The sequence below is a fragment of the Phyllostomus discolor genome, chromosome 1 (assembly GCF_004126475.2).
Source record: "Phyllostomus discolor isolate MPI-MPIP mPhyDis1 chromosome 1, mPhyDis1.pri.v3, whole genome shotgun sequence".
Lineage (NCBI taxonomy): Eukaryota > Metazoa > Chordata > Mammalia > Chiroptera > Phyllostomidae > Phyllostomus > Phyllostomus discolor.
The window spans coordinates 146,672,645-146,687,528 of NC_040903.2; the positions used below are offsets into that span (position 1 = coordinate 146,672,645).

At 44.2% G+C, this 14,884-nt stretch overlaps 1 protein-coding gene across 4 annotated transcripts in view; it reads left to right on the forward strand.

The window, feature by feature from the left end:
- The first annotated feature begins 3,121 nt into the window (after positions 1-3,121).
- TEP1 (telomerase associated protein 1) overlaps positions 3,122-14,884 on the forward strand; it is a 38,455-nt gene continuing 26,692 nt past the window's right edge. For 2 of the 4 annotated variants that reach the window (XM_036031062.1, XM_028504225.2), the window contains exons 1-10: positions 3,123-3,255; positions 5,140-5,819; positions 7,113-7,280; positions 7,547-7,681; positions 8,395-8,556; positions 8,966-9,127; positions 9,437-9,514; positions 11,110-11,234; positions 11,450-11,607; positions 14,255-14,364. In XM_036031062.1, the coding sequence (XP_035886955.1) occupies positions 5,163-5,819; positions 7,113-7,280; positions 7,547-7,681; positions 8,395-8,556; positions 8,966-9,127; positions 9,437-9,514; positions 11,110-11,234; positions 11,450-11,607; positions 14,255-14,364 (1,755 nt within the window). In that variant the 5' untranslated portion in view covers positions 3,123-3,255; positions 5,140-5,162. Of the gene's footprint in view, positions 3,256-5,139; positions 5,820-7,112; positions 7,281-7,546; positions 7,682-8,394; positions 8,557-8,965; positions 9,128-9,436; positions 9,515-11,109; positions 11,235-11,449; positions 11,608-14,254; positions 14,365-14,884 lie in introns of all 4 variants that reach the window. The other 2 variants (XR_004904336.1, XM_036031064.1) reach the window with 2 other exon arrangements.

The window sequence follows — 14,884 nt, forward strand, 5'->3', positions numbered from 1 at the left end:
AGTATAGATGGACTGGTCTGAAGGGCCCAAGACAGCATTGTTCACTTGTCAGGTGCCCTGGTGGGGGTGGCTAGAAAGCCAAGACTAACTGAAGCACCTATATGTGGCTTCTTCAGCAAGGCAATCTAAGGGTAGTTGGACTTACTTGGTGCTTCAGGGCTCCCAGAGGGAGTATTCTGGAATCCTGAGTGGAAAGTCCAAGAAGTTTCCTTTGACCTAGCTTGGAAGTCCCAGAATGTCACTTCTGCCAGTATATTGGTTAAGCAAGTCTCTAGGTCAGTCTGGATTCAAGAAATGAAAAATCAGACTCCACTTTTCAATGGGAAGAGAAGCAAAGACTATGTGGCTTCCTTTAATCCACCATATCTGGTAAGGAAGACTAGTCAGGGAAGGAGGGCTCACAAGGGAACACAACCCTTGGAGGAAGGTGAAGGGAGATGTTAGGAAATGTCAGCAGGCCAGAGACAAAATGCAGGGTTGTTTTGAGTCAGAAGAATCAGAAGGGAGATGGCTTTGAAGTTTACATAATGTGCTAATTGGCTTCTGGGGCTTTCTGATGACACAGAAGGGCTCCTTTGAGATGTCAAGTACTACTGAGTAAGTACTTGTCCATGTATCACAGCTTGTACAAAGTTCTGAAGTTGGCAGTGGTTAGACTGAACAGAAACACAAGCTATAAATATAAAGGTAATTATTCACAAAGGGGGAAAAATCCTGGTAGAACTATTAGCCTTTATATTCATTCCCCAGGCTCTCACTCTCCTCTCCACTTCTTATCAGAAGCCTGCCCATCCCAGTTCAAAGTTTATCCCTCCAGGAAGTTGGTCAATATCCTTCCCTCACATAACCCTGTATTTTGTACTTTAGTGGAATATAGCACTTCTTGTATGCCACCATGCATTTTTGTGACTTCTGCATATGTCTGTCTTCTTTGTGACACCATGAAGACCTCAGAAGGAGGCATGTTTTATACATTTACCCACTATCCTTCCCACCTGATAGGTGCTTAACAGATGTTTGTTGAATCAAAGTGGGGGAGGATAAGAAATGTGTAATTACAAGAGGAGAGCAATTTTAATGGGCAGTAGGGCCCTCAATAAAGGGGCTTCTATGGGCTGAGGGGATGGCATCCCTGGCCCCAGAAAGAACCAGTCTGGACACTACACTCACCAATTAGACATTGCAGCTCAATGCCACTGATCAACAATTTGGGGTGTGAGATGTGTATGAAGGAGAAAGTGAATTTAAGAACTTGCAAGTAAGAAAAATAAGCTCCAGGAGAGTTACTCCAGTGAGAAACAAAATGTCTCCTCAACCCTGGTATAGTTATTTGATTGACAAAACTCCCTGATTGAATCAATGATAGTAATCTGAAGAAAAGCTGCTTCACCTCAAGAGTGGCTTTACAGATTTAGGACTTTGGAAGTAAAGTCCTAAGTAGATCCCCCTCTCTTCTTACCTCCTTCTCATCGATATGCCCCTCCTCCAGTTGCCTTGCACAGCCTCTTCTTTCAGGTGTTCTAGGTCTTGTGTTCCCACCCAAACTCCTCCTCTTCCTCTACAGACAGACCTCCAAGGGCTACTGCCCCTTAGGGGGTGGTTCAGAAATTTGTGGAAGCTGTTTTTGGGGGATGGGGTGGGGTGGGAGGGCTCCCAGAATGATAAGGGTGGATATTTAATGAACAGGGTCTGAGATTGCTATGCTCTCAGCAACTGTCCCACACAATGCAGGGCATTCCTGCATCTCTGACAACCCTGAATGACTTGCCAGTCACACATGTAGCCCAAAATCCACTGTAATTAGGCTCTAAGAATTTTAAATAAAAACACAAGGCATTTTAGGCATTGTTTAATATATACTGAACTTTCCAGAGCTGCAACCACCATGAATATCATGGGATGATCATATTTTGTTTTGTTAGAAAATCTGCCAAAAAGTATTTATCATTTTTGGAAAATCATGTCACATAAGCAACTCTATTCATGGTGCTTTTAAGGCAATTCTCCATAGAGATGCATGCCTCTGAGCACCACACTGTGTCCTGTATAATGTCAAAACATTATACACATAGTAGTTTGTAATAAACTATGTCCCTTTTACCTTCCCATCTATCTCTTTAGGCTATTTTGTTACTTGAAAAATATGTGTATATAGGTAAATTACATTACTTATGAATTTTAGTTCAGGAGGATAATGGGTACATAAACACTTGGTATAAAAAGGGAGTATTGAGACTGATGGGGTGGATAAGTAAAGGAGACATCTAAGAAGGAAGGTGGAATCTAGCTGAATGAATTGGATGGTCCCAATGCTGAGCTGAAGCTCAGCTGTTACCAGGGAATGAAGGGTACCTCGTTAACCAAAGGGACATTTTCCTGAGTAAAGGGATATTTCCCAGATGACAGATAATCTGTTTTACACGAGGTAAGCATATTTCTTCTGCTACTATCTGTTTGGCGCAGCTCTTTATAAAAGAACACTAGCACTACCATCCTACAGGTAGGTCGTTGGTCTCTGTCCTGAGCCTGCCTGGTCACACCTTCTGGGAAACGGCTCACATTAGCCATTCAGAACGGCTCCAAATAGATTCTTTGTGATCCACGCATCTCCCCTAGATGGACACGGGTTGCTCTGAGTCCACCCTGCCATAATAACACCATATTCCGTCTCCTTTTATTTCTATTTTCACAAAGTAAGTTTTGGATGAGCTAAGAGTCCAAGTACTTTTGACCCTAAGCAAAAAGGTGTCCCGACAGGCAGGGAATATATAAAAATCTTTTTCAAGACAGTGTTCGAAGACACAACAGGAGAAAGGAGAGGAAGTTTAGCAAAAGAGAGGGCCCTGGTAGAAAGGGGAGCCTGACAGACAGGAGAAAGAAGGTCCAGGAAGGGGAAAAAGTGGGGCTAGGGTTACCAAACTCTGGCAAGAGAAGAGGCTTCGTGCCCTCCGTGCACCTCCTGCCGGGCATCTGCACCTCCTGCCGGGCATCTGCGCTCTCAGTGGGCGGCGCCCGGATCCGGCCTTGCAACCCCCAGCAGCGGCCAGCTCCAGCCGGGTCTCCGCCCTAGCGGTGCGCTCACCGCGCCCCGCCCGGCTCCTCCTCCCGCTCCCCTTCCTACGACTCGCTGGGCGGAGAGCGGGTCTGCTGCTTCCTGTTGCCGAGAATCTACGAGCCCCGCAAGCCCCGCGCCGGGGTAGGGCAGCCAGCTTCTCCAGTCCCGGCTGGCTCGCTCCGGGGAGGGTGAGAACGCAGGTAGAAGCCGCCCGCTTCCGGGGTCTGGGGCGCTGGGCTCGGTACCGTGGGGCGGACGCCAGTGGGATGGGTCTGCCCGGCTCCAGGAGAGGGTGTGTGCGCGTGTGCGCGTGTGCGTGTGTGTCTGTCCGGGAGGGGAGTGTGTGCCTGTAAAAGGCACAGTGAGAAGGCCAGATGAGAAAGCCAGCCGAGAAGGGTGAGGGCCGGGAAGGGGCAGGGCGTAGAAGGACACAGAACAGGGAGGAAGAGACCAAGTGGGAGAGAATCAGTCTCCCTTACTTCCTTGCTGTGAGCTCCTTGGAAGGAGAGAGTGAGTAGCTGTCCCAAACAAAGTGATATGAGCAGAATCTGTTTGTAATAACAGAAACCTAGCCGCACTTAAACAGGATAGAATAGCATACAGCCAACTTTTGTAAAAGTGAGGTGGGTATTAATGTATTAACACAACAAGATCTCCGAGACATACTGAGTGCAGAATAGTGTCTAAAGTATGATCCACTTTGTAAAGCAAAGAAAAAAAAAGGGAGGAGGCATATACATATATTTGTACATGCCTAGAAAGTGTCTGAAACTATTAATATACAACTTATCCCTGGAGAATAGAACTAGAGATGGGGAGTGAGGACTTTTCATTTGTACTTCACAGCTGAATCTCCATTCATAAATTCCAGGGTCTGAAAAATATTTAAGTATATTTTTCTGTTAACTTAATTTTTTATTTTGAGACTTTAAAAAAATCTTGAGTTAATTCTGAGATTTCCCCACTCCTTTCCCTGGGGGCTTATATAGTACAAAGATATGAAGGAAGCATACAGGGCTCAAAGGTCATCATTCTTGGTGTAATTTGCCCACACTGTTGTCCAGTGAACTATCCATTGTCCTTTCTGGTCCTGGATTGTCAATCCATTCAGATCTCCTTGGACATATACTACATTCCTGTCCATAAGCTCAAGGAGTAAATTTGTGAGTTGTCAGCATAGAAATATTATTTGGAGCCACAGACTAGGTGAGACCATGTTGGGGGAGTATACAGAATGATTAGAATTCTAAGGAACATTAACATTCAAGGAATGGCTGGGCTCGGTGCCGTGAGAAGGAACCCCCAAGGAGATGTGGTCAGAGCTGTAAGAGAAAAATCAGGGCATGGATGAACCTAGAGGGTGTTAGGCTAAGTGAAATAAGCCAATCAGAGAAAGACAAATACCATACCATTTCACTTACATGTGGAATCTAATGAACTAAAGAAACTCAAAAAGGAAAACCAGGACAGTAGCATCATGGAAACCAAAGGAAAAGAGTTTCAATGAGTGAACAATCAAGAGTATCATATTGTACTTGAGAGTTGAAGTAAAATAAGTTCCCAGCTGTGTCTGTTCTTGTGTAACAAGAATTTCATTAGTTACCTAAGAGGATAGGAGTAGTGGGGACAAAATCCCATGTAGTTGGTTGAAGAGTGAGTGGGAGGCAGGGAAGTTGGGGTGGTGAATATGGACAGCCTGATCAAAATGTTTTTCTGGAGCTAAGAATCCAGAGTCCAGGTTACAAATGTGGTCTTTGAACTAAGTTGAGACCACGCCACTGCCCTGGGGGGCTCCTTTACCCCATCATCAAAAGACACATCCTTTTAAAAAGAAAAAAACAACAAAAAACAACTTCCCCGCCCTTAAGCTTCTTCCTTACCTTTCACTACTCTTCTCCTTTAGAATACTCCCTGTATTCTTTCTGTAGAATACTCCCTGAATACATCCTTATAATGAACCCAGGCCTGGAAAAAAATATCAGTTGTTCTCTGCCTGCAGGTCACTGGCATTACCAGGAAGGCTATAGGAAAGATATACTCCCATTGCAGCCAGGTGTTCATCACCTGTCTTTCTCTCATTCTAGGATATACTGGTTGGGCTCCAGCCATGGAGAAACTTCATGGGCATGTGTCTGCCCACCTGGACATTCTCTCCTTGGACAACCGGTGCCTGGCCACACTTCCTGACCTGAAGACCATGGAGAAACCACATGGGCATGTGTCTGCCCACCCGGACATCCTCTCCTTGGAGAACCGGTGCCTGGCCACACTTCCTGACCTGAAGACCATGGAGAAACCACATGGGCATGTGTCTGCCCACCCAGACATCCTCTCCTTGGAGAACCGGTGCCTGGCCACACTTCCTGGCCTGAAGACCATGGAGAAACCACATGGGCATGTGTCTGCCCACCCAGACATCCTCTCCTTGGAGAACCGGTGCCTGGCCACACTTCCTGACCTGAAGACCATGGAGAAACCACATGGGCATGTGTCTGCCCATCCGGACATCCTCTCTTTGGAGAACCGGTGCCTGGCTACACTACCCACTCTAAAGAGCACTATGTCTGCCAGCCGCTTGCTCCAGCATCTCCAGATATCTCAACTGGCTCAAGCTGATCAGTGTAGCCTGAATACCAACAACCACCTGCTCTCTGAGCCTCCAACCTGGAGGGCTCAGTGTCTCTCTGAGGGACAAGGCCTTCTGACCTGCCCCCAGGCCCTGGAATCCATCTCTGACACAGGGAGAGCTCAGGAAACAGTTTTGGTAATGGTTCCAGGCATTGTCTTGACTGCAGCCCTGTCTGTTGGATTCTTTAGTCCCTAGCTTTCAGTGCCCCAGTGTCTGTGTAGCTCTGTGCTGTGTAGCTTTTCTCCTCAAAAACCTCTTCCTGAGGTGCCCTTTAGCCCAGGGCTGTCTTCATTTGCATCATTACTCTCATTACATACCTAGTTCAGACATTCTGGACAATAGAACAAAAACAGGCCCTGTCCTTAGAACACCTCTGCTCAGGAAGGGAGCCATCAAGATGTTGCAGTAGCATAACCAATCAAGTGCTTTTGAGGTCTTATATCAGGCATGAGACATACCTTCTATACCCTGGCCCAGTCACCTCTCACTGCCTGTACAAACACATGTTTACTTGTATGGGTATATATGAGCACATTTAGTATACAGGTAAGAATCAGTATACAATCACGCATTCCTCTGTATAGCCTCTAGACCTGGACTGAGGCAAAGACTAATCTGAGCCCTGTCTTGTCAATCAAAAGCCTAACCTTGGACAAAACTATTAACCTTTTGAAACTTTAATTTCCTTGTCTTTTAAAAAAAGATTTTATTTATTTATTTTTAGAGAGAGGGGGAGGGAGGGAGAAACAGAAACATTGATGTGTGAGATACATTGACTGGTTGCCTCTTGCACACAGTAGGCAACCTAAGCAGATGCCCTTTGGTTCACAGGCCAGCACTCAATCCACTGAACCACACAGGGCTAATTTCCTCATCTTTAACATGAGATAATTGAAAATCTACCTCACAGAGTCATTGTCAGGATTACAATTACTGCCATCTTACATTTATTTAGGGTTTTGCAATGTGTGAAGAGTCATACATGCATTAACCCACTTAATCTAACAGCCCATCAGGCAAGTGGTAGGGAATGAGAAGAGGAAGCTGAGGTTCAGAGGGTAAGCAGCCCAAGGTTGCTGGGGGATTGACCTGGGATGTGGCCCTTTTTCTTTTGACTCCAAAATACTTTAATAGCATCAAAGGAAGTGTGTTGTAGGCGGTGCCCCAGGCTTTTAGGCCATGACATCAGTAAAGAGATGAAAGCAGGGGGATCACAAAACACCTGAGCAAAGGCTCAGAAGGTTAGGTCCGGAAAGGTGGCATGTGTGACAGTGAGAAATCCCTATGTCACACAGGACAGATGGGTGCTGGGTGCGAAGGGAGAGGAGTTCAGGTGCTGGAAGTTAGATGCAGATGCTTCCTGTCCCGGGGAGCTGCTTTCATATCTATGTTTGAAGGTCTGTGATTAATAACTGCCACTATCCCCAGGGTTATTGGTCCTCTTCAGAAGAGAAGAAATGGGCAGAGGCTCAAATGCCTATTTATAGTCTAAGCTTCGGAGAGGAGGAGGAGGTAGAGGACCTGGCCTTGAAGCTCACCTCTGGGGACTCCGGGTCTTGGTCTGAGCCTACTGTTCAGGTTCTTCAGCAAAAGAAGGTAAAAGTTCCAGAGTGGGGAAGAGATTGATGGTGGTGGAGGGAAAGGTGTGGGTGGGAGGAGTGGTGCTCAAAGGCTGAACCAGAGGGAGGGGGCATTACCCAGCACTTTCTAACCCCCTTTTCTAACCCCTTGGTTGAATAAACATCTTCCTGAACCTGGGGTCCATTCTCTCTGTCCTTGATTTTGTAAGTTGGCCTGTGGGATGCTTAAGTTTGTTCTTATACCTCTTTCCTCCTTCCTTCCCTCTCTTTCTCAATCCCCAGATGGCTCTAATGAACTTGTTGTGTTCCACTGTGGTATCAAATGCAAACAAGAAAGATGCAGTCGACTGGGCAAAGACTTCCCTACTGGAAGTTTGTACTGAACTTGCCCCACTGGAGCCTGAGTTTATCCTCAAGGTATTGTGACTTGAGAGTGGATGGGACTGGGAAGCTGGGAGCTCAAGAATGTGCTTATAGTGTGTGAGGGGGATGGTGACCAGCTTTGTGTTGTGGGTGGAAGGAGCTTCACTTTGGGAAGGGAATAGGATCTCTGGGTGAGTCTATGGCCTGGTTCTCTGAGAAGTGGGGAAGGTGGGATTGGGAAGGAGATAACTAGTGTTCATTTGTTTAGCAAGTGCACAGTCTAAGTACACAGTATCTTGAGGGTCATATCAACAGAATGAAACATGATCTGGCTCTTAAGGAGCTTATGGAATTGCTGGGTTAGCTAAACACTTCCAAATATGTAAATGCAAATGGTATAGTAGATAAGTGACTGTTTCAAAAGTAGAGAAGAGGGGGAAAATGTTTTTTCTGAGACTTTGGAAGATGTCAGATTTCATCAGCACTTTGAATCCAAGGTAAGTCTTCAGAAGACGATGGTGGTGGGAGGTCTTCCGAAGAGGGAAAGGGCCTGGTGGACTTGGGAGGTGATTAGTAGACCCGGAAGACATGCTGCAAATGAAGGTGGATATTGACTAGATTATTGACTAGATACTGGCTAGATTATAGACCAAATGGAGGGCTCAGGGAAGGTTTTTTGCAGGTAGATTAGATATATAAATTCGTTTAGGGCTTGAAGGTCTGGGAGAAGTGGCTGAGCTACCAACCCTCCCCTCCCTGTTCCCTAGGCATCTCTGTACACCAGGCAGCAGCTGAACGTGCGGGATGTGGCCAACCAAGTGTTAGCCATTGCTGCCTTCTTGCCAGACTGCCGCCCCCACCTGCGACGATATTTCTGTGCCATTGTCCAGCTGCCTTCTGATTGGATCCAGGTAGCCGAGGTCTACCAGGTATGACACTCACTTTTCTGAATTTTTGCCTTCATGTGGGTTGCTCATTGCATCCCTGGAGAAAATTCTCAAGGCAGTTTGGGCTCCCCTCTGCTGTCCTCTACCTTGACGCCCAGACAGGATAACATCTCCCTGTACCAAATTGGGTTGCCCAACAGAAAGAATACAAACTGAGAAGGGCTGGACCTCAGCTTGAGAAAAATTGGTTTTATTCTGGACCTTTTATTTACAATGAAGAAAATGAGACTCATAGAAGTGTACTGACAGACCCAGTAACACAGAAACTGTAATTTTAGAGCTGGGGCTGAGAACTCAATCCCTATTCTGATTTAACTCTGTGAAGAGTCTTCTTTTGTTTGGGAGGGCTTGTATCTGTCTCAATCCTGATGGTTTCCTCTCTCTCTGACAGAGCCTGGCTGGAGGAGAGGGGGACAAGCTGGTGTCTCTGCCTGCCTGCCTACGTGCTGCTATGACTGACAAATTCACCCACTTTGATGAGTACCAGCTGGCCAAGTACAACCCTCGGAAGCACCGGGCCAAGAGATGCCCCTACCGACCCCCTCGCCCTCCGGTCAGTCCCTGTCACAACCCTGGTCTTTTATTGCCCTGGTCCATTTTCTCTGGAAAGGGAGGAATGAAGGAACATGCTGACCCTGGGGGACCCCACACTGAGCATCTGAAATGTTCCTACCACCAGGAACAGAGTCAGAAAAATGCAAGGAGCCAGGTAGAGCTCAGGGCACAGAGAGGGCAGGGTCTGCCTCTTTCCTAGCCAGCTTCCTTTTTGATAGAGATGGGCCTTTGGGGCTATTGGAATGGATCTCTCCAAGGAATTGGGATTGCCCACTTCCCTTTTTGAATGCTTCTCCTGTCCCAACAGAAGGAGAAGTGTCCATTTTCTGAGACAAAGCAATATCTTCCAAGGTACCTTAAGCCTCTTAAAACTGAACAGGAGAAGGTGAGTACCTTGTTCTGGGGTTCCATATGTACATGTACAATCTTTTCTCAACTAACACCTAGAAATGTAATTCCATTTGGTTTAGAAATACTATCAGTGGAGCCCTGACTGGTGGGGCTCAGTGGGTTGAACATCATCCTGCAAACCGCGCGTTTGATTCCCAGTCAGGGCACATGCCTGGGTTGCAGAACTGGTTCCCAGTTGGGGACTTGCAAGGGGCAACTGATCGATGTTTCTCTCACACACCGATGTTTCTCTCCCTCTCCTTCTCCCTCCCCTCCTCTCTCTCTCTGAAAATAAATAAATAAATAAAATCTTCATTAAAAAAAGAAATACTGATTGTGGATATGATAGGCACATGCCAATTTTCTAGCTGGGAAGTTCTGTTGTGATTATAGGATCTGGTTTTGAAAGCACCGGGAAAGGCTACTTCCCCACCCTGCCATGGCATATCCACCTGGGTAAATGAGTTAAAGACGTGAAATATTTACCTTCCATGGGAAGTGTTAAAAACAAAGCAAACAATTTTTTTTTTGCGTTAATAACAAACAGGTCATTGCACTTAGTGTTTAAGAGCATAGAATCTGGATTCTGACTGGGGTTGAATCCCACCACCACCAGCACTTGCCGGCTACCTGACTCTGGCCAGCCATTTACCCTTTCTTGCCTCAGTTTCCTCAGATGTAAATGGAGATAATAGTAGTACCTATCTCATTGCGTTTTTGTGAGGATTGAATCAGTTATTATATTTTTGGTATTTCTAACAATGCCAACAGTACCTGGCACTGAATAAGTGTGAGCTATCACCATCATCATCATTAAAATAGAGATTAGGAAAATATAAGCATTATAAGAAGGCACATTCTCAGTCGGTCAACCGATCTTTTCTCTTCATCCTAATAATACATCCCAAACTTAGCTCTTCCACCACAGAAGATTCTGAAAAGCAACTGCTTTCAGTTTTTCTTTTAAGGTTTTATTTATTTATTCTTAGAGTGAGGGGGAGTGGGGAGAAGGAGAGGGAGAGAAACATCAATGCAAGAGAGAAACATTGACTGGGTTGCCTTCTGTATGTACCCTGATGGGGGACCAGCCTGCAACCTTGGCATGTGCCCCAACCGGGAATCAAACCAGCAACCTTTCACTTTCCCGGACATTGCCCAACTGAGCCGTACTGGTCAGGGCAACTTCTTTCAGTTTTTTAACTCCTCACAACCTGCATTGTTCTAATGCCTCCATTTACCTGTTCCAAGTCTCCGTGATTTAAATAAGAGCCACTTTTCTCCTTCCTCCCTCTGAAAAGAAGGTGTTCTCTCCCATCTTGCTTTTCACAAGGCAATCACTCCATTTTACCATTGATAGTTCAGTCTTGTGTAAATAAAACACAGTGACCCAAAAACACTGCTAGCTTATGCTTGCCACTAGAGTTCTTGTTGCTAAAGAGTTTTACCCCCATTCCTACTATTTGCCCAAATCTACTTTGGGGAAAGAAATGATCTCAGAGGTATAGGATGGTTTTAGGTTCTGCTTTCTAAAGAAAGTGACCATGATCACAGATTAAATGGCTCCTGTGGGATTTGGGGCCATTTCCACAGTTTGAGAAGACCTACAGTGCAGTGCCAGAGAAAAAGAAGCCACCAAGGTTCACCCTGAAGAAGTTGGTACAGCGCCTGCATATCCAGGAGCCTGCCCAGCTTGTGCACTCCCTGCTGGGCTACAGGTGAGAAGATACACCCTGACTGTCCATTCCATTTGGGCAACTCCGTGACTTTTCAACACCCATGGCCCCAATCCCTGTAGTTCTCTCCCCAACAACATTAGTTTGGGCAGACATGGCCTTAAACATGACTGACTAGCTTTGACTGGCTCACCTGTCCTTTTCTGAGTTATTTTCAGCTGGCTTTGAAATGATAAGCTTTTCCTCCTCTGTTCCAGATACCCATCCAACCTACAGGCCTTTTCTCGAAGTCGCCTCCCTGGACCATGGGATTCTAGCAGAGCTGGGAAGCGGATGAAGCTGTCTCAGCCAGAGACATGGGAACGGGAGCTGAGCTTACGGGGAAACAAAGCTTCTGTCTGGGAGGAACTTATTGGTACAGTAACCTTGACCATCACACCTTCTGTTCTTCCCTGTTTATGTCTCTTCATTTTGGACTAGAGGATTTTCATACATGATGCAGTTATTTTGTTGCTTGGTGATTGGACTTACAAGGTCTGCCATTGACTACACCCAAGTGGGCAGTGGTGCTTGCTTTCAGTGACATTGGCTTTGTAGGTAGATAGTTATTCCAGATGTGGTTAGGTGACATATACAAGTCTTTATCAACACATGACAAAAGTGGTACCTTCTCTCTGATTGCGCTTGTAGCAATATCTGTGTAACTCATCCAGATAAGGTAGGAACTTTCTGGCACATGGTATAGTGGAATCTCCACAGAAATTTATATCTAGGACGTGGACATTTTAGATAATATGCCCATATTGATTTTAAAAACTTCAAATCAGGGAGGAACAGGTTACTTTCAATCTTCTCTTTCTCTGTTTTCTTTTTTGTTATTTATTTTTAGCTATAGAAGGCTCTTTCTATTCTATTTTGTTTTCTTTTACTTCTTTCATCTTAGAAAATGTAAAGTCAATTTCCTTCTGTTGAGAAATATCTAACTAGACCTTTTGTCTGCTTGAATTTTGTAGACTTCACATTTTAGAGCTTTAGAAGACCATGTTGGCTTTTACCTTATTTCTCTGTGAACTGTCATTATAGATTATACTCAGGGTCATCTGAATTGCTCAGCTGCTTAGCATTCCTCTCACGTTGTGATTGTCACTGGTGTCCACATCAGAATCACATGGGAATTAAAACACACATGTGCCTGACAATCTTTTCCCCAATATTGACTCAACTTTGGGTGGAGTCGAATAAAGAGGCCTGGATGGCAGCCTGTATGTGCAGATGATTCGAGTGTGTATCATCTCCACTTTCTCTGTCTGCCCCTGAAGATGAAAACTGTCATTTTTCTTGGTTGAAACAAATGCCCATAGTCCAACCCACTGGTCTCCAGAGTTTTTTTTTTAGTCATATATTGCAAAAAATGTTTGGAATATAGCAGAATATATGTATACATATAGGGTGGGGCAAAATAGGTTTGTGGTTGTGAGTACACAAAACAGAGTTTATTTTTGTATTGTTATTTATTATTGTATTATTTTCCATATGAACAACTGTAAACCTACTTTTGCCCCAACCTGTATTTTAAAAAATTTTGTATATATACTAATAAATTAATGTGCTTTGAGAAATATATAAAATACAATTATTTGAAATATATGTGAAAATAAATATAAGTAAATACAATATTAAAATATATCAACATTAGTATAAAATATAAGATAAAATGTAATTATATATATAGCCCCTCTTGGGATACTACTGGTTCATTAACTTATTAGCAATTTTTTGGGAATAAAATCAGTGAATTTCTCAGTCTATAGGATAAATACTCAATTTATTTTCTAGTATCATAAATATGATCTTGGACTTAAGTTCTTATCAAAATGATCTAGAAAGCCTTTCATACATAGCAGCAATTGATAAAAATTTATGACTTTACAAAGGATACAATAGTCCATCAGTTGGCACACATCACTTATACTGTGTACACAACCTTATTTTTCTATTCTCCTGATGAAAGCTGCTGGTGAGTGCAGGTTAGTGCATGGGATGTGGGTTTGGGAGTGACTGGCCTGGTCTCTAAAGTGGGGCTCCCCAGGAAAAATATCACACAACTTATATTTACCTTTATATAAAAGATAGAAAGAGTTTTTAAATCTGTACTTGTCACTTAGTCTGTATCCTGTACAGTGTATGAGGGTTGAGGTGTATTGAGGAAGAGGAGGAGTCCACAACATGAGGGCATTGTTGGTGCCCCCACCCTCTTTTTTTGGTGTCTAACGTGACACATAATGTGACATTGCAACTTATCTTTGAATCATAAATGGATTTAGAATTATTATTCATTATTAACCAAACTAACCCTTTAAAATTGACACACACCTTAAAAAGTTATTATTCAGAAATTATGACTTGAAGATAATACTAATATCACAGGGACAAGGGAACAATAAGCAAGTGACAGAGGTGAAGTTGTGCTTTATTGTAAGTCTTTTTCACCTGTACATAGTGAAAAATAATGACCATTTAATCAGTCCTTACAAGAAGTTTGCCAGAAAACTTAAAAAATATCAAGATGACTATTTGAAATAGGGATTTATATTCACCATCGTAATGATGAGCCTTCCCTTAAGTGTATATGGTGCCTTGAAATATTAACTAATGATTGTACTACATGTATACAATTTATGAATTAAACAAATCTCACACTAGGGAATTTCTCTTTTAGCTATCTAAGAAGTTTGGAAATCATTACTCTAGATTAGAGAATATAGTTTGTTAGTTGACCCCAGTCTCAGGGCTGGAGCCAATAGACAAAATGATAACATAAGTTGTTTACTGAAACAGCCATCCCATAAACAGTGTTATATAAATTTTGCTCTGAACTTCAGGCCAACCATGTTTTTTTTCTTTGCAGACATTTAAAACGTTTTGAGTCAGATAGATAATATGTTAATACCTCACTCCCTTTATCTTGAATTTTCTACATGACCTCTGAACTTCTTGCTCTGGTCTCTGACCTCTCACTCATCCTTTGCTTGCTTTTCTCACCCTCTGCCCCACTCCCACAGACAATGGCAAGCTTCCCTTCATGGCCATGCTTCGGAATCTGTGCAACCTGCTGCGGGTTGGGATCAGTGCCCACCACCATGAGCTTGTACTGCAGAGACTCCAGCAAGCGGTATTTGTGAGGGGCAGGGAGCTGGGTGGCCCAGCCACTAGAGGTGGGTGTGGAGATGCTGCTGCAGCTTTTAAAGCCAGCCTTTTCCTAGTGGCTGGGGAAGGTTATGGCTGCCAGGCTATTTCCATGTGGGCTGAAAACAGGTGTGCAGATACAGATAGGTGGGGGAAGATAGGTCCGGGGGTTCACCAACCCTTTGAGAAGTTAGAACTTTCCTTTTTATTTTCTGAGATCAGTGACTTACTAGGAGGAGGCACTTCTGTAATTTAACTGACTTCAGAGGCAGTCTGTTATAAAACAAAGACAGCTCCTTCTGTTACTTCCTCACCCTCTTTACCTCTTCTCATATTCTCACATAATGCCTTTCTTTTGAATCTTCTCTCCCTTTCTCTGTATCTCTTCTCTAATATTCATGTTGTCTTTCCTCACCTTCCCACAAATATGGAGTGATTGTGTCAAATTTCTGGTCACTGAGGCCCATAATGCCCCTCATACTCATGACCCCTCTCTTGCTTTCCAG